Source organism: Schistocerca nitens, chromosome 9, assembly GCF_023898315.1.
Source record: "Schistocerca nitens isolate TAMUIC-IGC-003100 chromosome 9, iqSchNite1.1, whole genome shotgun sequence".
Lineage (NCBI taxonomy): Eukaryota > Metazoa > Arthropoda > Insecta > Orthoptera > Acrididae > Schistocerca > Schistocerca nitens.
Window position 1 is genome coordinate 503,948,806 of NC_064622.1, and position 21,081 is coordinate 503,969,886.

The window sequence follows — 21,081 nt, forward strand, 5'->3', positions numbered from 1 at the left end:
TTATAGTGATAGATCAGTCACCAAGGAAGAAATGTGGTGTGGTTTGTGTCTGCTCAGAGTTTTCAGAGTGCAAAATTTTATTTATTTTGTTAAAAGTTTGCTGAAATACAGGAGCTATTTTTTTATGGTCTGGTTAGAGAGCATTAAAGATGAATTTTATCAATTCATTTAGCTGTACATAAAGGTATTATGAATACATCAGAATACAAGTCCCTATTTGTTATTACAGAATTATGAATAACATGGCATTATGCGTATTCTTTTGTATTGACTCCAGACTAAATTTAAAGAACCTCACTGTTTAAATAATGTGGACTGCATTTGAAATATGAGTTTTCTCAACTGAAACAAGTTTCTAATGAAACATTTTACATTTATCAGCAGCAACAATGATTGAACACTACATATACATGTATACTCCATAAGCCGCCATGCAGTGCATGGCAGAGAGTAAGGCTACGGGCCTACCTTGTACCACTCGTAGTTATTCCCTTTCCTATTCCATTCACATATGGTGTGACGGAAAGATGTCTGTCTATATGCTTTTGTATTAGCCCATATTTCTCTTAACCTGTCTTTGCTGTCTTTACATGAGATGTATGTTGGTGGCGGTAGGATTGTTCTGCAGTCTGTTGCAAATGCTGGTTCTCTAAACCTCCTTAAGAGTGTTTCACAAAAAGAACATCATCTTTCATCTAAGGATGGCCATTTGAGCTCATGGAGCATTTCTGCAATACTTGCCTTTTGATCAAGCCTACTGGTATGAAATGTGGCAATGTGTTTCACAGCAACAAAAAACATATACATCTCATTTTCATTCGTAGCTGAACTTGGAATAATTGTTACTAAGTGATGTGGCAACACAAAAAAAATTATTTGCAGTCATGAAAAGTAATTGGAAGAATACTTGTTGTCATACACAACAAATCTAATTCAAGGAAATATGGAATTTCAACCTGGGAAACCCTGAAAATCTGAGGAAAATCTTTTGGTGAAACAGTTGGTACCCTGGTTATGAAATATAGTCTTTGCATTTGTTATACAGTTCCTTCTTTGTAGAACATTTATTAATCATAAAATATCGTCATAGTTTTCATATGTCAGTAGTTCCATACGTTATTTCTTCAAGTATGCAAGGAAACAGTTATATAATATTACTGTAAATGCAACCTGTTCGAACCATGAAATCCAAAAAGTAGAAGCTGTTCAATTTCTTGAGACTACAGGTTGAACACAACCTGAACCGGAAAACCCATATCTCCAACTTAATGAAGCACCTGACTTCAGCTACATTTTAGCAATAGGTCATGATTACTGATACATTTTAAAATGCAGAAATTAGTATATTCTGCCTGTTTCCAGTCTGTAGAGAGCTACACAATCCATTTCTCGGCAAAACTCTCTCTCTCTCTCTCTCTCTCTCTCTCTCTCTCTCTCTCTCTCTCTCTCTCTCTCTCTCTACCCCCCTCTCCCTCCGCCCTTCCCTTCTTCCCCCCCCTCCCGCGACAGCGTGGACGTGAACCGTATGTGCAGTTGATGGACTTTGAGCGATGGCGTATAGTGGGCATGCGGGAGGCTGGGTGGACGTACCGCCGAATTGCTCAACACGTGGGGCGTGAGGTCTCCACAGTACATCGATGTTGTCGCCAGTGGTCGGCGGAAGGTGCACGTGCCCGTCGACCTGGGACTGCACCGCAGCGACGCACGGATGCACGCCAAGACCGTAGGATCCTACGCAGTGCCGTAGGGGACCACACCGCCACTTCCCAGCAAATTAGGGACACTGTTGCTCCTGGGGTATTGGCGAGGACCATTCGCAACCGTCTCCATGAAGCTGGGCTACGGTCCCGCACACCGTTAGGCCGTCTTCCGCTCACGCCCCAACATCGTGCAGCCCGCCTCCAGTGGTGTCGCGACAGGCGTGAATGGAGGGACGAATGGAGACGTGTCGTCTTCAGCGATGAGAGTCGCTTCTGCCTTGGTGCCAGTGATGGTCGTATGCGTGTTTGGTGCCGTGCAGGTGAGCGCCACAATCAGGACTGCATACGACCGAGGCACACAGGGCCAACACCCGGCATCATGGTGTGGGGAGCGATCTCCTACACTGGCCGTACACCACTGGTGATCGTCGAGGGGACACTGAATAGTGCACGGTACATCCAAACCGTCATCGAACCCATCGTTCTACCATTCCTAGACCGGCAAGGGAACTTGCTGTTCCAAGAGGACAATGCACGTCCGCATGTATCCCGTGCCACCCAACGTGCTCTAGAAGGTGTAAGTCAACTACCCTGGCCAGCAAGATCTCCGGATCTGTCCCCCATTGAGCATGTTTGGGACTGGATGAAGCGTCGTCTCACGCGGTCTGCACGTCCAGCACGAACGCTGGTCCAACTGAGGCGCCAGGTGGAAATGGCATGGCAAGCCATTCCACAGGACTACATCCAGCATCTCTACGATCGTCTCCATGGGAGAATAGCAGCCTGCATTGCTGCGAAAGGTGGATATACACTGTACTAGTGCCGACATTGTGCATGCTCTGTTGCCTGTGTCTATGTGCCTGTGGTTCTGTTGGTGTGATCATGTGATGTATATGACCCCAGGAATGTGTCAATAAAGTTTCCCTTTCCTGGGACAATGAATTCACGGTTGTCTTATTTCAATTTCCAGGAGTGTGTAACATGGCTTTTAAAAGTGACTTTCATTGTTTGTAAAGTTTTGACAAAATCATCAAAACAATCTTTCATCTAAATCTACACCTATACTCTGCAAGCTCCTACATGCAGCATGCCAGAGGGTACCCTGACCTGTTGCTGGTCTTTCCCTCTCCTGTAACACTTACAAATGTACCATGGGAAGTGTGGTTGCTCATATGCATCCGTACAAGCCCCAGCTTCTCTCATCATGTCTTTGGAGACATTACACAAGATGTTTGTCGGTGGCAGTAGGATTGTTCTGCGGTCAGTTGGAAATGATTTTTCTTGTAGCTTTCTCAGTAGTGTTTCACAAAAACAATGACTTCTTCCATCTAGGGATTCGCATTTCAGTTCATGGAGCATTTCTGTAACACTTACATGTTGATCAAACCTACAAAACCAAATCTAACATCAGGCTTTGAATTGCTTGAGTGTCTTCTATTAATCTGACATGGTGGGGATCTGAAAACTTTCAAGTAGTACTCGAGAATGGGCTGTACAGGTATTCTCCTTTATAGATGAGCTCAACTTTCTTTTCACAGTAAACAAAAGTTGATCATTCATTTTCCATACAACTGGCCCTACATAATCTCTAACAATGGAAAATCGAGGATGGAATGTAACAATATAATGAATAGGGTAATTGCTACTTACCATGTAGTGGAGATGCTGAGTCACAGAAAGGCACAACAAAAAGATGGAAAGGTAGTTTTTGTCAAAACATGACCACAAGCTCTGGCAGCTAGAACCAGACTAGCTGCTAGAGACTGTGGTCACGTGTGTGAGAGTTGCTTTTGTCTCGTCTCATTATCACTGTGGGCTGGTATCCTCTTTCTATAAGAAAAGGAAATTACTTAACTCAAGATAGCCCAGGTGTTGTGGTAAAAGCTCTCTGTGATAGTCCACATTAGCCTCTCCACTATGTACACTATTCTGGTCACTATGTGTTGCCTGTCTCTGAGCTAGAGGCTGAGCTAACTGCCGACTCCCACTAGGCTGCGACCGATGACTCAACTTGTTGACTCACTCGATGACAGACTGGAACATACTCTGGTCCTCCAGTCCGTGGCAGTGATTCAAATACTGGTGGTCGAGAGGGTGTTGGTGGCATGTTTCTTGTGAGTCTGTCTTTTGCCTCTATCAATCTTCTCGCACTCTCTCTGTCGCCCAGTGTGCTGGCGCCAGCTTATGCCAGCACTCCCCCTCCCCCCCCCCCCCTCCACCTCCTCCCCGAAATGCCACACAGTTGTTGTGCAGTGAGGCTGCAAATGACAGCAGGGAGGGAGAAGGATGCTGGGTGTAGAGATGAGCCAGGAGACGTGGCTGTGGAGGATGGCGTACTCCTGACCGTACCCCGTCATCTGGCTTTCGAGGCAACGGGACGATCCTCCAGTAAACTGCTGCCACGGCACATGTCCGGGCCCAAGGGCACGTCCCGGTGTGACGATGACAGTGACGGTGATGCCGATGGTGACAGTGATGCTGATGCCGATGGTGATGACGGGTCCAGGTCGATTGGGTTAGTGAGTGGGGACAGCAGGGCTGAGGGTGCATCATCTATCTGTTCCGCAGGGTGCCCTGGATGCACCAGCAGGCGTTAGGGAAGGCCACATGGTCCTGTGAAGCCATGAACCTTGGGGAAGAAAAGCAGCAGAATCATATAGCAAACGACACACACAAATTTGGTTCTGGTGGCAGTGCTGGAAACCATTGGGACATGCAGTCAAATACGTAGAAGAGGCAGTGTGTTCCTGGATTAGGCCTCTTTCCTAGTGCCCACAGTTGCCATAAACCCTGAAAAGAACAAGATTGCATGGTGCCAGATGCTGCAGTACGTGTAGCAAGTGTAGCAGCGTCCGACGGTGGCAGGCGTGCAGAAGTTCCGCCAGTGATGGTCCGTCTCGTGGGTGGGAGCCGTAGGAGGCAAGAAAGAGCTGCAGTGCCTCTTCCCGTGTGTGGATGGTGTGGAGCATGGCCATCTGTTGCTTGAAAGTGTGTACAAAGCGTTCTGCTTCTTCGTTGGACTGCGGGTGAAACAGAGCACTTGTTAGATGACGAATGCCATTTCGTTCACAGAACTGTTCAAAATCACATGAAGTTAACTGTGGCCCATTGTCAGACACAAGTACTTCTGGCAAATCTTCGATGCAAAATATCGAGGGCAACACTTGAATGGTGTTACGTGACATGGTAGAGTTTGTAGTCACCGCAGATGGGAACTTGCTAAAAGAGTCTCCTCTGTGAGCCAACAATTGTTCCAAAAGGGTCCTGCAAAGTCAGTGTGCAGACGCTGTGACGTCATCTGTTCAATATGGGCGTCCGTGCCCTGCCAAGTACAGTGCCGTCGTGCTAACTGTTTAGTGCGAACAATTCCCCTATGCCCTTGATGGAGCAATCACAGCACAGCTTTTTGCAACACTTTGGGAATAAGCACATGTGATTGTCTACCTGCATTTTGAACTTTTATCACACCCTGTTGAATCGTAAGGTTATGCCGATGTGCAAAATATTGGTGCACAACTGAGTTCTGGATACTGTTCAATGAATGAGGCCAAGAAATGTGATTATATTGAGGTCTGGGTCTGCGTCCATGGCCTGTGCAATTTTTCTCTAGTGCAAGGAAAAAAATTTGGCAACAAGATGTGGCAAATGCAACAAAATCAAAGTGTGGGCCAAATGGAAGGTGATACAGAGTGTCTGCATTGCCGTGCTTTATCGTAGATCTGTACACAATTTCATACCGATACTGTGAAAGCAACAAAGCCCATTGTAGTAATTTCTGAGCTGTGCTTATAGGAACTGGCTTTGACGGGTGAAACAAGGACTGCGAAGGCTTGTGATCTGTCACCAAATAGAACTCGCGACCATACAAATAGTGATGGAATTTGGTCACTCCATACACAATACCGAGAGCTTCTTTTTCTATTTGTGAATAATTGCACTGAGTTTTAGTTAACAACTTTGAGGCAAAAGCAATAGGTCTGTCTTGTGCACCAACCCTGTGCGAAACTACAGTGCCAATTCTGTAGGAAGAAGTATCAACTTCCAAAATTACTTGCTTGGCAGAGTCAAAATACACTAGACATATGTCACTGGGCAAAGCATTTTTGAGTTTCTGAAATGCGTCTTGACAGTCTTTAGTCCACACAAAAGGCACATTTTTCTGATGTAAAATTCCTCTTAATGACAGCAGTTAATCATTAGCATAATTGTCACCAATACTTACATTCCGTTTCAGGTAATCCTTGACAGTATAAAAACACTTTTCTTATGGATAATTTTTGGAAAAGAGAAGTGCACACACATTTACATGTGAGCACACCTCACACACATGACTGATACCTCTGGCCACTCCAGCCAGATTGCAGAAGAAACAAGTTCAACAGGAGCAACAATCCGGAGCAGGGTGGGGAGGGGGGGACAGATAGTAGGAGGGAGGGGAAGAGGAATCGGCACTATCTGGCGGAGTGTGCAGGAACTAGAGGTGGCAGGACAGGGCTGAAATGCACAGCGTCAGGAGACTGTGGGGGAGGGAGGGAGGGGAAGGGGTAATGGAAAGGAGAGGAGCAGATAAGGGGAAAAGACAGATGGATGCACTGGCAGAGAGCAGCACTCATTGAGTGTGAGGGGATTGGGGGGGGGGGGGGGGGAATTGTGAGGAGGTGGCGGTACAGAGTGAGCAGAAACAGTTGGGTGGAGGGTATGGGGACAGTAGGTTGCCATAGTTTGAGAGCAGGACGATTTCAGGAGTGGAGAATGTGTAGGATAACTCCCATTTGCACAGTTCAGGAAAGCTAGTGATGGAGGGGAAGATCCAGGCTGGACTAGACAATGCCTGTGTGATTGGAATGTTACTGTTTCATCAGGCAGTGCTGTTTCACTATGTTTGACACTCTGGGGAAAACAATACATATATGAAATTTAAAACATAAAAAAAAGAAAAACAAAAAGAAATTTGTGCGATTGCTGTGGCTATATATACATCCTGTAAGTAAATAGATATATATATATCAGAAAGAGTTGTGGGTCAAGCATACTTCCTTGGGGACTCAAATATAAGTGTGTTCTGGGCTAGAAAGGTGTTTAATGGTGTGAAAGGAATTTGAGAGATACCTACCCATTATACTCTGTTTTTCAGGTACGACTGAAACCACTTATTTGCTACCCTCCTTATACATAGTGTGTCCCATTTATTTAGTGGAATTGTTTGGTCTGCTGTGTCAAAGGCTTTGGTAAAGTCAAGGAAGATGCCTGTTATGTGATCACCTTTGTCGAGTGCTTTGTAAATTGAGCTGTAGGTTATTGTGTGCTTTCACCAGGCCTGAAGGCAAATTGTTCTTTACACAGAAGATTGTACTTTTTTAAGCGTCTCAGATTCTGAATTTCATTATGGTTTCCTTGCTTTTGAGAATGATGACAGTAAAGAGATGGGCCTATATTTTCTGAGTCACCTTCCTTACGGAGGGGCAGGATCTAGCCCTGCTTTAATTTCTCTGGGAAGCAACCTGTGGTGAATGATTCATTTATAATGTTTGAAACTTTGATATTATTTATACAGTCCTTCAGCAAGTACACAGGTACTTTGTCTATACCTACTGTGGTGAATGATTCATTTATAATGATTGAAAATTTGGTATTATTTATACACTCCTTCAGAAAGCACACAGACACTTTATCTATACCTACTGAAGTTTTATTTATTTATATTTTTGTTCTGAACAACATTTCTTACTACTTCCACAGTGGTGGGTTTTAGTGTCATGAACCCAGCTTTCATCACCTATCACAATCCGTGACAAGAAGTCCTCCGCCTCAGCTTCAAAATGTTGTATCAAATCAAGACAAATGTTTGTTCTGTGCGATTTGTGATCCACCATGAGACACCATGGGACTCATCTTGCACACACTCTTGAATATCCAAGAATGTGGATAATTGCACCTACACTTCCTTTGCTGATTGACAGATGCAGCGCCAACTGCTGAGTTGTAATGTGTCTGTCCTCGCGAATGACAACGTCAGCTTGCTGCAACATGTCAGGTGTGACAGCCGTGGATGATCTTCCCGACCACTGCAAATTGTGGACCTCCGCCAAACTGCCTTCTGATGACCTCACCCTCCACGCCCAGTGACTAACTGTACTTTTGTCAACAGCAGATGCTCCATACATTTTGCACAAGTGTTTATGAATGTTCCCCACAATTTCTTTCTCTGCAGTGAGAAATTCAATGATGGCACATTTCTTGTAATGTACTTCACCTACAGACGCCATTTTGAAAGCGTCCTGCAGCTACACTATCTGTCGGAAGAGACGGAAACTAGGTGCGCTCACTCAGGTGACTTCAGATAATACATACGTAATGTTCTGAAGTCATAGCAATGTTTTTGGCTGAGAAAAAAATGCAGTGAATTACTTTCTGCACAACTCTCCTATTTTTTAGCATGTGTAGTGGTATTTTTGAAATGCAGGATCAAATTGGTTCTTTTTTATACTACTGAGACGCTCAAGGGTTACAGAGGATTTCAATATCTCAGTGATCACACAGCTATTTTTGTTTTGTGCTTTAATGACTCTTAGTACTTTTGTGAACACTTTTTCAAATCTGAATTTAGATGCTGATAGAAACTTTGAAAACTTCCCATCCATAGCAGTCTCCACTTACACTTCTTTCCACATTTCATTCTTTGTCTGTGTGACAATTTTTTTGGTGTAGAGAAAGTGCTTATGTTGTGAATATTTTAGTTTTTTTTTCTACAGCTATCTGTAATTTTAAGATCTGACTGGAATGATGTGAAAGATCGAGGTTATCTTCATCAATATAGCTGCATTTTTTCTCTATGTCAGTTAGTATATGGCCAGTGATTGACCCTGAATGCATAGTTACCCTTGTGACAGTATCAGTCAACAGTGAAATTCTGTAGCTGTATATAATATAAAAGAGTGCATTGCAGATACCATTTGGGTTCACTCTGTTGATGTTTCAGTCTCCAAACATGATAATTTTGCCCTTAGTATTAGAAACCATGCCCAGTTCTTGGATAAATTTTGCTACGGAAGTTTCCATGTCATCACTGGGAGAAAGGTAAATACATAACATTTTATAGACAGTAAAGTCATTTTATAAACCTTTGGATTTAAGTAAGTACTATGTAGATCAACATTTTGAAGTTTGTGTGACTGAAATTACTGCAGAGCACATGTTACTTACTGTGCTTGTAATTTACAGAGCTCCAGCAGGGAAGTTTTGCGTCTTTATGAATAGATTAGAATCTCTTTTTGCCAAACTGTTCTCCGAAACCAGAAATTTAATAGTTGCAGGTGACCTTGATATCAACTACTTAACTGATTACTGTCTTAAGGCTGAGCTGGACCATTTAATGAATTCTTACTAATTGGCTGCTATGGTTAACTGGCCCACTAGAGTTGCACAAAAGAATGAGAGCCTTTTAGATAATATTTTCATTGACAAGAGTAGAGTCAACAGTGCTAGTGCAAGCAAAGTAATTTATGGCCTGTCTGACCATGATGGACAGCTTGTTAAAATCAATAACATTAGTCTGTGCAACAAAGTCTCCTATAGGTCCTATAGACATATAAACACCGAAACTATGTCTGCCTTTAATTACCATTTGGCACAAATGGATTGGGATCCAGTGTATAGTACATCAGATGTTAATGTTAAATTTAACCTTTTTTAAATGAATTTACTTCTATATTTTAAATGGCTTTTCTAAAAAGAACTTTCCGAAAGAATAATGAGGTTTCCTCCAGTAAGCCTTGGATTACTGAAGGTATTAAAATTTCTTGTAGGAATAAGAGGGAGCTACATGCCTCACTAAGAGTATCAAATGATCCACTTGAAAGGTCTCATTATAAACTATATTGTAAAATTTTAAAAAGGGTGATAAACAAATCCAGGAGCTTGTATATTAAGTCTGAAATTGATAAATACAAGAACAAAATAAAAACTGTTTGGAATGTTGTAAAGAGAGAGTGTGACAAGAGTAGCAAGAATGTTAATACCATAGAGTTAAGATGTAATGATGAGATTATTCAGAATCCTGTAACGGTATCCAACATATTAAACAATCACTTCTTAACTGCAGCAGAACGTGTAGGTTGTAGGGGTTCCTTAAATGCTGCTATGTGTTTGTTACAAAGAGCTAATCCCTACACACATGACTCAATTTGTATGCCCCCTGTCACTATTACTGAAGTTAAAAATACCATCAAGGCCTTAAAAAATAAAAATTACACAGATTTTTATAACATTTCACTTAAAATTCTAAAGCATTGTAGTGACCACATATGTCAAGTCCTGTGTCACATTTTTAATGAGTCTATGCAGCAAGGTGCTGTCCCAGAGAGATTAAAGCTTGCAATTGTGAAACCACTTTTCAAGAATGGTTACAAAACCAATTTATCTAACTATCATCCAGTGTCACTACTAAGTAGTTTTTCAAAAGTGTTGGAGAAACTAATGTTTAACAACCACAGCATACTCAACAGAAACCAGTTTGGTTTCCAAAAAGGTAGATCAACTGAGCAGGCTATTTTTCTCTCACAAATGAAATTTTAGAGTCAGTAAATAATAAAATGTCATCTATTGGAATCTTCTGTGACTTGTCAAAGGCCTTTGACTGTGTAGACCACAACATTCACTTACAGAAGGCTAATTCTTATGGCTTGAGAGGTAGCATTGGTAGGTGGATTGAATCATATGTACAAAACAGAAAACAGAAGGTGATAATTAATGGTGCTGATGACAGTGCTTTGTCATCTGATTGGGGCACATTAAAGTGTGGAGTGCCTCAAGGGTCCATTTTAGGACCTTGGCTTTTTCTTATCTTCATCAACGATCTCCTGCTTTGTACAGACACAGAGTGTAAATTTACTCTTTTTGCTTATGTTACCACTATTCTGCTTGAAAGTCAAACTAAAAATGACCTAGAAAATAAATATTATGTTGTTTGAACACAAAACTGTCTCGGAAGATCATGGTGATGTGGAATATTCACGATTACGACATTTGTACATGTGAGTTTTTTCAGACACTGTTTAAGATCACATGTAACATTCGACATTTCATTTTTGTAGATGTCATTTGAGCCTTCCAGAAGCACAACAAAGTCTTTTTTTGTGTAGATTTTTCAACTCTGCAGATGCAGTCATCTTCTGGTTTCACTATTCCACGTGAATTTATATTAGTCTTTTTTCGTTTTAGTTTATTTGCAAGTTGACAACTATGGCTGTCTGAAAGCACAAAAAGTTTACCACTATTTCAGTTCATAGTTTGGGAATCATTTTATATTTTTGTACTAAACACTTCAGCACAACTTTCGGTCAGCGAATTTGCATTGACCACATTTGTGCTTGATTTCTTGTTTATTGTACCAATAAATGTTCTTGTCCTCCCTTATTCACACAGTCCCTTTTCTTTTTATACGGTTTGTGAGAACTGCATACTACAGACCCAGACCCTGTGGTAGAAAGTACTCGAAAGAAGTTTTTGTGCTGAAAGCTTATGTTACTTTCACAGTGTTTTCAATTTTGAGCTTTTTCCTTGCTGCTATAGCACTTCACATTTGTGCACTTTCACATTAGTGTTGAACTATTGTGCAGACATTTTAGCACATTCAGTTCCCCTCTCTCTCTTTTTTTTTTCGCATGTGCTTAAATTTTTGCCCTAGCTGCCATGTTTATAAATCTGCTTACTCACCTGAGCTTTGTTCAACTTTTCAGTACTAAGAATATTGTTTTAAAGTCATTAAAATATCGCACATGCCAAGAAATTTTCTGGCAGTAAATATGCAATTTTGAGTGCTCTTGTCAAATAATACTAATTTTATATAATTCTGTCATCAGAATTTATGAAGATGACATCTTTTGTTTCAGTTTCCAGCAGACTCAAGGCAACTTGAGGTTAGCCCTTCAGTTAACCCATAATGGTTTATTTCAAAGCCTTCCATGGGCACTGACTTTGAGGGAAAGAGCTGGGACAGTGGATCTGACACATTTTGTTCATTTCAGAATGGTCTTAATATTTGCTGACGCTTTCCATAAAAACTGTGCTGCTTGATAATTAATGTATAATAGGAAGTAATGTTCCAGTTATGCCATCTACCTTTTAAATTTTGCAACTCCATAATAAATTTCTGTTTCAGCTGCAGCCAGGAAGTCCTACACTCTCCCAGCGTTCACAGCCCATTGCTGCTGCTAACGGCAGCCCAGAGGGCATCCATATGTCGGACGGTCTTCCCACTGAGGACCTGCCCGACGCACATGATGTGGCGAGGTCAGTTGTTGTTGTTGTTGTTGTTGTCGGGAAAATACTCTGCACTGTGAATTACTGTGTCCCTCCCTCCGTGTGTGTGTGTGTGTGTGTGTGTGTGTGTGTGTGTGTGTGTGCGCGCGCGCTTGTTTTTCATCTCCCGAGCTTTGCTCATATTTTCAGTGCTAAGAATACAAGCATTTGTGGACACCTGAAAGTTTTATACATTGACAGTGCATACAAAGTTTAGTATGGAACAGCTAAAAACGTGTGGATGTAACAGTAAATGCTCAAAATTTTGATCACTTGCAAGTCAAGTAACGTACTTCTGAAATTATTCCTGGATCACTGGACTCTTCTGAATGCACTGAGTGTGAGGTATTCATTACAGTGCTTGCAATCTGCCTGAGGAGTTGATAGAAATGAATATTAGCCTCTCACCAAATAATCAAGTATGTTGTTGTTGTTGTGGTCTTCAGTCCTGAGACTGGTTTGATGCAGCTCCCCATGCTACTCTATCCTGTGCAAGCTTCTTCATCTCCCAGTACTTACTGCAACATTCATCCTTCTGAATCTGCTTAGTGTATTCATCTCTTCGTCTCCCTCTATGATTTTTACCCTCCACACTGCCCTCCAATGCTAAATTTGTGATCCCCTGATGCCTCAGCACGTGTCTTAGCAACCAGTCCCATCTTCTTGTCAAGTTGTGCCACAAACTCCTCTTCGCCCCAATTCTATTCAATTACTCCTCATTAGTTACATGATCTACCCACCTAATCTTCAACATTCTTCTGTAGCACCACATTTTGAAAGTTTCTGTTCTCTTCTTGTCCAAACTATTTATCGTCCACGTTTCACTTACATACATGGCTACGCTCCATACAAATACTTTCAGAAATGACTTCCTCACACTTAAATCTATAATCGATGTTAACAAATTTCTCTTCTTCAGAAACTCTTTCCCTGCCATTGCCAGTCTACATTTTATATCCTCTCTACTTCGACCATCATCAGTTATTTTACTCCCCAAATAGCAAAACTCATTTACTACTTTAAGTGTCTCATTTCCTAATCTAATTTCCACAGCATCACCAGACTTAATTTGACTACATTCCATTATCAAGTATATCGGTTAGAAAATTGGCGTGTGATTAACATAATCGAAAGATGAAAACACGGAAAACTCAGAATTATTTGAAGTTAATTTTTGCCAAAGTGTTCCCTAATACAGTTTTATGTGGCTGAGTTATCTGCTTTACTCCCTTGCCTTTGAAGTTAACAAATAAGAAAATGAAGGAATCTGACATCTGATGTTTTCTCGACAATATATTTTTTTGGTTTCTAGTCAAGCTGACACGATATGTTTCGGTAGTGGGTCTGGTGCCTTCTTCTGGTGCTCTGAGCAGCATTCTGACCTGTGGTCGCTGCCTGTGTTCAGAACACCCTGACACTTTGGAGTACAACCCCCAAACCCTCTACCCCGTTAGTGCACGTTTATTCTCTTGCATCGGAGTCATTACTCCATGAAACACAAATCTCCATTAATTTAGGTTGGAGTGTGGATGAGCTACAAAGGTTTTAAACAACATCAGCTTCTTAAATTTTCAGCTGCCCCCTCATCAGAATACAAAACACATAGAAGGGTAGAGGAATATTAAGGTTGAATGTCCTATTGAGGTCAGTGTTAGGAGAGGGAGCTGCTTGGGTGAAGCGAGATACCAGCTGCATCCTTTCCAAAGAAGCATTCCTGATATTCACCTTAGACAATCTAGTGAAAGATGAGGAGAGTAAATGTGGGCTGATCGTAGGGGGATGTCTGTTCTGTGCAGTGAAGAATTTCGGTACATATTTTTGTCCTTAAGCATTGCTTTGCTAACTTCTATTGGATGAGCATAACCAGTGTATTTTGAGATACGTGACTCCAGAGCATCCTCTTTATTCCTAATTTTTCTTTCATAAGTTGTCTTCTCTGTAATAGGCACTGTGCTAGTTTCCCATACCAACTGCCACCACCCAGATAATCGGGTTTGGATCTGAATCTGTGAAAGCATATACAGACAGTGGCTATGGAAGGAGAAGAAAGTTCCCAGTGTCAAATGCAGACACTTCTCTGTAGTCAAACTTTCTGTGAAATTTTAAACAAATGTGACATGTAAATGCTTTCATTTTCACTCCATATTAACAGCAGTTGAGTGACATGGAGAATATGGCAATGAAGGCCCCGCCATCAACTCTAATTTTGATCATTGCTTAAGTTTGCAATAATGGTTGTGACTGGTTGTTGTGTCTCTTGATAAAAAGGACACTGTACGAGCAGTACTAAGTAATTTTCAAAAAAGATTGAATCACAAAAATAAAGAATTTTGAAAAGGTGCTCCCTTTATTTTGCTGTAATGGGAAACTGATAAATGTTTAGTTCACTTTTTATGTAATAAGAAATAATTTGTTAAACAAATGCTCGGTTTGAAAAGTTCATTTCCTCTACAAGCTTCATTACGTTACAGTTAATGTATCTCATGTTAATATGAGTGGTTTGAATATGCTGTAACTTTAGTTTAATTCTAGTGAAGCATTTATTAATTCCACAAATCTTAAACACACCAGATTAAAAATGTTTACATATTTTTGAAAATATTTGCCTTTGCTGCCCATGAAGAATTTTGTGTATTTTCATGTCATAAATGTTGACTGCCATTCCCTTTAAAATCACCACTCATTACAAAATGTACTGATGTATTTATTTTTATGTTATGTTCCATCTATCGTATTTTTTGTAATTAATGCTTTGTACTGATATCTTTAGCTGTAACTGCAAAGTTGGTAGTGTGTGTCAGTTATTAATGATTCTAAATAATCCAAGAGTTAAGAAACATTTAGGAGGTTATGTCTGCAACTTATTCATAACTCTCAGAAAAGTGATTCCTGTAATGTCCTGTGTAGGCACATTAATATTATGTCAATCAATTTTTGTTACAATATACAGTGACTTAGGACTATTATAATAGAAAATAAAAATGATTTGTTCTCATGGGATACATAGCTTTATTTCTGATCTGACTGAGAATTTCTCCACAGGCAGAACACAATACACTAACTGAGATAAAGACACATTTTTCCACTGCCAGAACATAATTTAGGACAGAGTGGACCTCAGAAATATCCAGTCAGACCTTGACAAGATTTCAAACTGTTGCAAGGCCTGAGCACTAGCTTTATATGCAGGCATTGTAGGATTTTGACACCAGTTTCATTCAAGGAGTGCCAGGTGCAGCAGACATTACTGCGGTGCTGCACGAGTGTCGTGAACGTGTACTGCTGAATATCGAGCACTTCTGCTTGCCACAGGTTGTTTGCATTGCTTATTGTACAATTTTTCTGTTGGCTTCCTTCTTATTTTCTGATTGTTTGAAGGGATTGGTGCTTGTTTGTATATCACGTATATTTGCAAACTTTTTCTGTTTATTATACGTGCTCAAAAAATTAATGTTGTATGAAATATTTTGATACAGTGAGTGATATTAAGTGGAATTTGACAATCCTTACATGTGTATTTTGATTCTCAGCAATGTAGTTAATTACTGATACACGTTTTACACACACATTAACATAGCTGCACGTAGATGCGTACGTATATCTGATGTCGAGCACTGTCTGTCTCGTGTAATGTGGCTTGCATTATTGCTCTGTTTAGTTGTCTAAGTTGTTTATGCACTGCACACAATTTACTGAGGACAGCAAAGCAAAGCTCAGTTATGCACTGCACTGCACTCGTACCACCTGCCAACTGTGTAAACCTTGTCTGTCCCCGTGAAGCTGGTCGGCCGGGCAGCAGCACGAGCTGGAGGCAGCTGCTAGTGTGCTGAGGTGCAGCGATGCCCACAGGTACATGGAGTGGCGCGGCAAGGCGAAGCGGCACACGCTGGCCATGGCGAGCTCCGAGGAGGTGCAGGAGGCGCAGCGCAAGATGCGCACGCGCCGTACTGGCCTCCCTACAGTCACGGAGCGCCCCCCAGGTCAGTATCGTGTACCAGCAGCTGAGAGTTGGTGGCTGTTCTTTGTCCGGACTGTGTTGCCCATTTGATTTACTATTGTTAACTGACACTGTGCTCTGCACTTTAGTAGCATGCACCGACATTTACCATTTTTGTTTTACTGTAATTTTGCTGAAAAATGTGTGATATGAAACTGTCTTAAATTTTGGGAACCAGAGTACATATTTGTCCACTAGTGTCAGAGATACACTCCTGTGGTACAAATTGGATTGAGGTAGCACATTCTACAACTACTGGGGCAGACAGCAGCTGTGTGCAAACAGAAGTTAATTCTGCCTGAACATGTGTGTTGTGTATTTGTACTCTTAAACACAAGCACTTCGAAGCATGACTTACAATTGTAGAGAAGTTGCGTGGCAGAAATTTACTGTTGTGTTCACAGAGAGAGAAAAGTTTACAGAGAGAGAAAAGAAAGTAAGGTACTGCCCTTATCACATGTAAGATAGATGGAGTTATGAGATTCCTTATGAGTCAATACCCCAATACACAATACCATTGAGTGAGATGCTTGTGTGTGTGTGTGTGTGTGTGTGTGTGTGTGCGTGCGTGCGTGCGTGCGTGCGTGCGCGCGCGCGCTGCATTTCAGAGTACAAGCTTACCATAACATTCCATTGGGTGTCCAATCAGCCACTTATAACAGTTGAGTACAGCTGTTAAAATTTTTATTGTAGACTATGGTTCACCAATTGATTTTAATCAAGCCGAAACTTGCATTGGTGCTATTTCAGGTGTACTGGCTATTTCATTTCTGTGGCACCATTACCTTTTTGTGACTGTAATAAATTTTATGAGGGATGTTTTCCTTCTTCCACAGTTGGTGCTTTTTTTATGATGATTACACTGGAACAGCTTGCTTAAGACATTTTTGTTATGTTAATGAGAGTCACCAACTGTCACTGAATGTGTATTACTTTCTGTTATTTTCCTATGCCAGAATCATACAGAAGAATTAGTTTTTTGATAATTAACACTAATCACACAGATTACGAGTCATGTGGTACTGATTGCTGTTAGCTTGTTTTTAGACTTTGCTACACGGTTGTACTGTATTTCAATAGCAAGACATGCTTTTATTGTTCCAAATCCTGCCTTTAGTTGGTAGCAGTGATATGTAATTCATAACATTTATTTCGCTCCAGTTACGTGTGTATGTTAACATGCCAGTGTTGTTTTTGTCAGATGCTTAGCAACCACACCATGTTTTCAAAATAACGGACGATTTAGAATAGAATAACAATATGAATTGTGTAGATTGACATTCACCATGTAGAGGGGGCACTGAGTGGACAGGCACATTTAAAGTATCACTTGGGAAAAAAAAAGACTCTGTCCAGAAGCTGATATTTTCTAGCTGTCTACTTTTAAATGTTCCTGTCTGTCACTGAACATTTTCTCTGTGTGGTGAGTAGCAATATATATACAGTTCCTACTGTTATACCACGATTTTTGTAAGACCTTGTATGCTTAGAAATACTGTCTGCTTATGGAAATTGTCTTTTGTTTAAACAGAATTAACATAATAAAAGATGAAAAACACATTTTATTAGTATGGTTGCTATTTCTCATCTTCAAAAAACTGAAAAATCAACTTATTTTTAGTCAGAACAATAAACACTTTCTATATTAGCATTATTGTTCCAGTCTTGTACCTGCACCATTTAGGGAATGGGGGGGGGGGGGGGGGGTTAGTCAGAATCCTTTATTACTTCTGCTGTTAAGTGAAATGAGAGCACTTTCTGTTAGGGCATGGTCTCCCATTAGTTTATTTGTTAGTAAGACATATGTCAACTCTGCAGGATGTCACCTAGATACTGAAGAGAGAACACACTCTTGCCAAGCAGTAAGCTCGATGGAGGGGAGAGTCCTCAATAGGCCTGTGAGAAAACAAACATCAAATCTTGAGATTTATAAATGTGAAAATAATTACTTTTATCGTATGAAAATTCTTACAGATAAAGAGGAACTTTTGTAAACCCTCATCGCCAGTTTTGTAAAGGCCTCATTGTTACTGCTGCGGAGGCCGAGTCACCACAGTTGTTAGAGTAGGCAGACTTTGTGAGTTTGTGAAATGGCTTCTGGTGCTGTACACGACTAAACTTTCTCCCTGCCTCTATTACACAGTTTTACCCAAGGGTCAGGTTACAAGATAGGAGAATGAAGGCTCTGCAACACTCCATAAAATTAGTAACGAAGTCACATAAATGAGTTAAAAAGGTTTACTTATCTTTGTGGCTAGTTGAATATTGAAGTCTGCAACACTGTATGTAATATAACACAAACAAAGGCCCTCACTGGCTAAGTGCAAATAATTGTAGGTAGACTTCACAGTGCATACTAAATGCAATTTACAACTACTGTCTGTTCAATTCTAAGAGTTCACTAAATGACATTCCCTGTCTAAGTCAGCTGTGGACAATGATCTGTAACCAAGTGGGTGAGAGACTGCTCTTCTATCTTCCGAGTAGGCTTCTGTCCGTTGTCGTCTGGTCACTGTCTGATTGTACTCGGCCAGCAATTGGCTGAGCCACTGTTGATATCTTCATCGTCAGTGCCTCCTGTTTCACTGGTGGAAGTTGTGCAAGTGACAAGTCTTTATGGCACCGGCACCAGCTCGCATCTTTGTGCCTGTGGTGCTTTTGCCCAGGCTGTCTTGTTCGGACTACACAGCAGGAACTAAAGGAAAAAAATGTATACAAGGGTTATACCAAAAGTTTCTATCAGAATTGTTTCCTGAGACAGCAAAAATCAGAAAATATGTCTCTGAAATTAACACTTTTGTTAGTCTGAGGAAATCTCCAACTGCATGAGAAATCCAGTTTATTTCGATTTCCATGGTGGAGTAACAACAAATGAAAAGGATAGATAGGTACGAACAACACAGAGCAGACGTTGAGTTGCAGACACACACAATGAGAACACTGTTTAAACTTTAGCTTTTGGATGAAGTCTTTTTTCAGAAGCAGAAAAACACACACACACACACACACACACACACACACACACACACACACACACACACAGATTTTGTCGGAGGTTGCTCGGGCCCGACTGCAGTCTGCACCTACGTCTGTGTCTCACATGAGGGTGAACTGATAAGGGGGAGGGAAGTGATAGGAGGGTAGGGGTGGGGGAAGATACAGTGTTGCTGTGAGAGCAAGCAGGGACGTGTTGGGCACAAGATAGGGCTGCTAGGTGCAGAAATGGAGGCTGTGCTGGTGGACGGGGAGGGGTGAGGGGAGACAAGGTTAATAGGTGTGCTGGTGGAATAGAAGGCATATGTAGCATCAAAATTGGAGCAGGGGTGCACAAAAAGGACTAGCTGAGGTCTGAGCCAGATGGATCACGAAACTGAAGGATATGTTTTAGGGAGAGTTCCCACTTGCCGAGTTCAGAAATGCCTATGTTGGTAGGAAGGATCCATATGGCACAGGCTGTGAAGGAGGCTTTGAAGTAAAGTACATTATGTTGGGCAGCACATTCAGCAACTGGTTGGTCCAGCTGCCTCTCAGCTACATTTTGGCGATGGCCATTCTTGCAGGAAGACAGCTTGTTTGTTGTCGTGTCCTCATAGACTGGAACACAGTGGTTGCAGATTTAGTGAGTAAATCATGTGGGTGCTTTCATGGATATCTGTGTCTCTGATGGGATAGGAGAGGTCTGTAACAGGGCTGTAGCAGCTGGCTGTGAGAGGTTATGTGGGACTCTTCTTCCATCTAATTCTATTGCAGGAATAGAACCTGTGGTCTAGAGGTAGTGTCTTTGACTAGTAATCAGAACATCCTCAGACCTGTGTTAGGACCCAACCACTGCTTAAATTTTGACTCAGAATGGTGGCCGAAGACTTCCAACATAGGAAGACACCCTCACTCTGCTGACAATCTCGTGAAAGAGATCGGAGGAGCGAACAGAAGTTCAAGACACACTCTTGTCCTTGGGGCGGGAAACTCTCCTGAAAAGGCTGAAGAATCAGCAATGATAAATGGAGTGAGGGTTCAGAAGGCAGTGGAAACCATTGCATTAAAGGCACATAATGTGTATCCACAGGACATGTGGCCTATAATTGAAAAAAATGTCTTGATGATTTTCCCATTGGCAAAAGATTCTGGATTAATCTCTCATTCAAATCTCCGGGAGGGGACACCCAAGGAGGAGGTGTCCATGAGAAAAAGTTGCAATAACCAACTTTAGGATAACATTGTACAAGTTGGAGCATGGAATGTCAGAATTCTGGATGTGGTAGGAAAGCTAGGAACTCTGAAAAAGGAAATGTAAAGTCAGTGGTGGTTAGTGAAGTGAACTGGGAAGAACATCAGCATTTCTGGTCAGACAGATATAGGGTGATGATAACAGCATCAGAAAATGGTATGATGGTAATAGGATTTGTTATGAGTAGGAAAGTAGGACAGAGAGTGAGCTACTGTGGACCCTTCAGTGATAGGTTTGTTCTCATCAGATTCAACAACAAACCAGTGTTGACAGCAATAGTTCTGCTATGCAAGCTGATGTTCCAAGCAAAAGATGAAGAGGTAAAGAAAGTGTATGGGGATACTGAGTGGGTAATACAGTTTATAAAGATAGATGAAAATCTTATAATCATGATGGGTTGGAATGTGGATGTGGGGGAAGGAATAGTAGAAAGGGTTAGGGGAGAATATGGGTTAGTCATTAGGAGTGACGGAGGACAAAGTCTTATGGAATTCTGCAAAAAATTTCAGATTGTAACATGAAAACCACTTTTCAAGAACCATAAGGGAGAGAGTTATACTGGGAAGAGGCCCAGAAACATGGGAAGATTCCAGCTGGATTAGACCATGTTTAGACAGAGATTCTGAAATCAGATATTGGATTGTAAGGCATAGCCTGGAGCAGATACAGACAGAGATCATAATTTAGTAATGATGAGAGTAGATGGAAGCTAAGGAGACTCATACAGAATCAGTGTGCAAGGAAATGGGATACTGAAGAACTGAGGAATGAGACATGCGTGAATTTCACTAAGGTGTAGATGTGCAATGAGGAATATCACGGTTGGCAGTTCAGTTGAAGAGGACTAGACATCCCTT

General features: G+C 41.3%; 1 protein-coding gene across 1 annotated transcript in view; it reads left to right on the forward strand.

The window, feature by feature from the left end:
* The window catches only part of LOC126204437 (serine/threonine-protein kinase SIK3), a 538,421-nt gene that overhangs the window by 468,275 nt on the left and 49,065 nt on the right, over window positions 1-21,081 (forward strand). Inside the window, exons 13-14 of the mRNA XM_049938826.1 lie at window positions 11,860-11,990; window positions 15,780-15,979. Coding sequence (XP_049794783.1) covers window positions 11,860-11,990; window positions 15,780-15,979 — 331 coding nt within the window. The remainder of the gene's footprint in view (window positions 1-11,859; window positions 11,991-15,779; window positions 15,980-21,081) is intronic.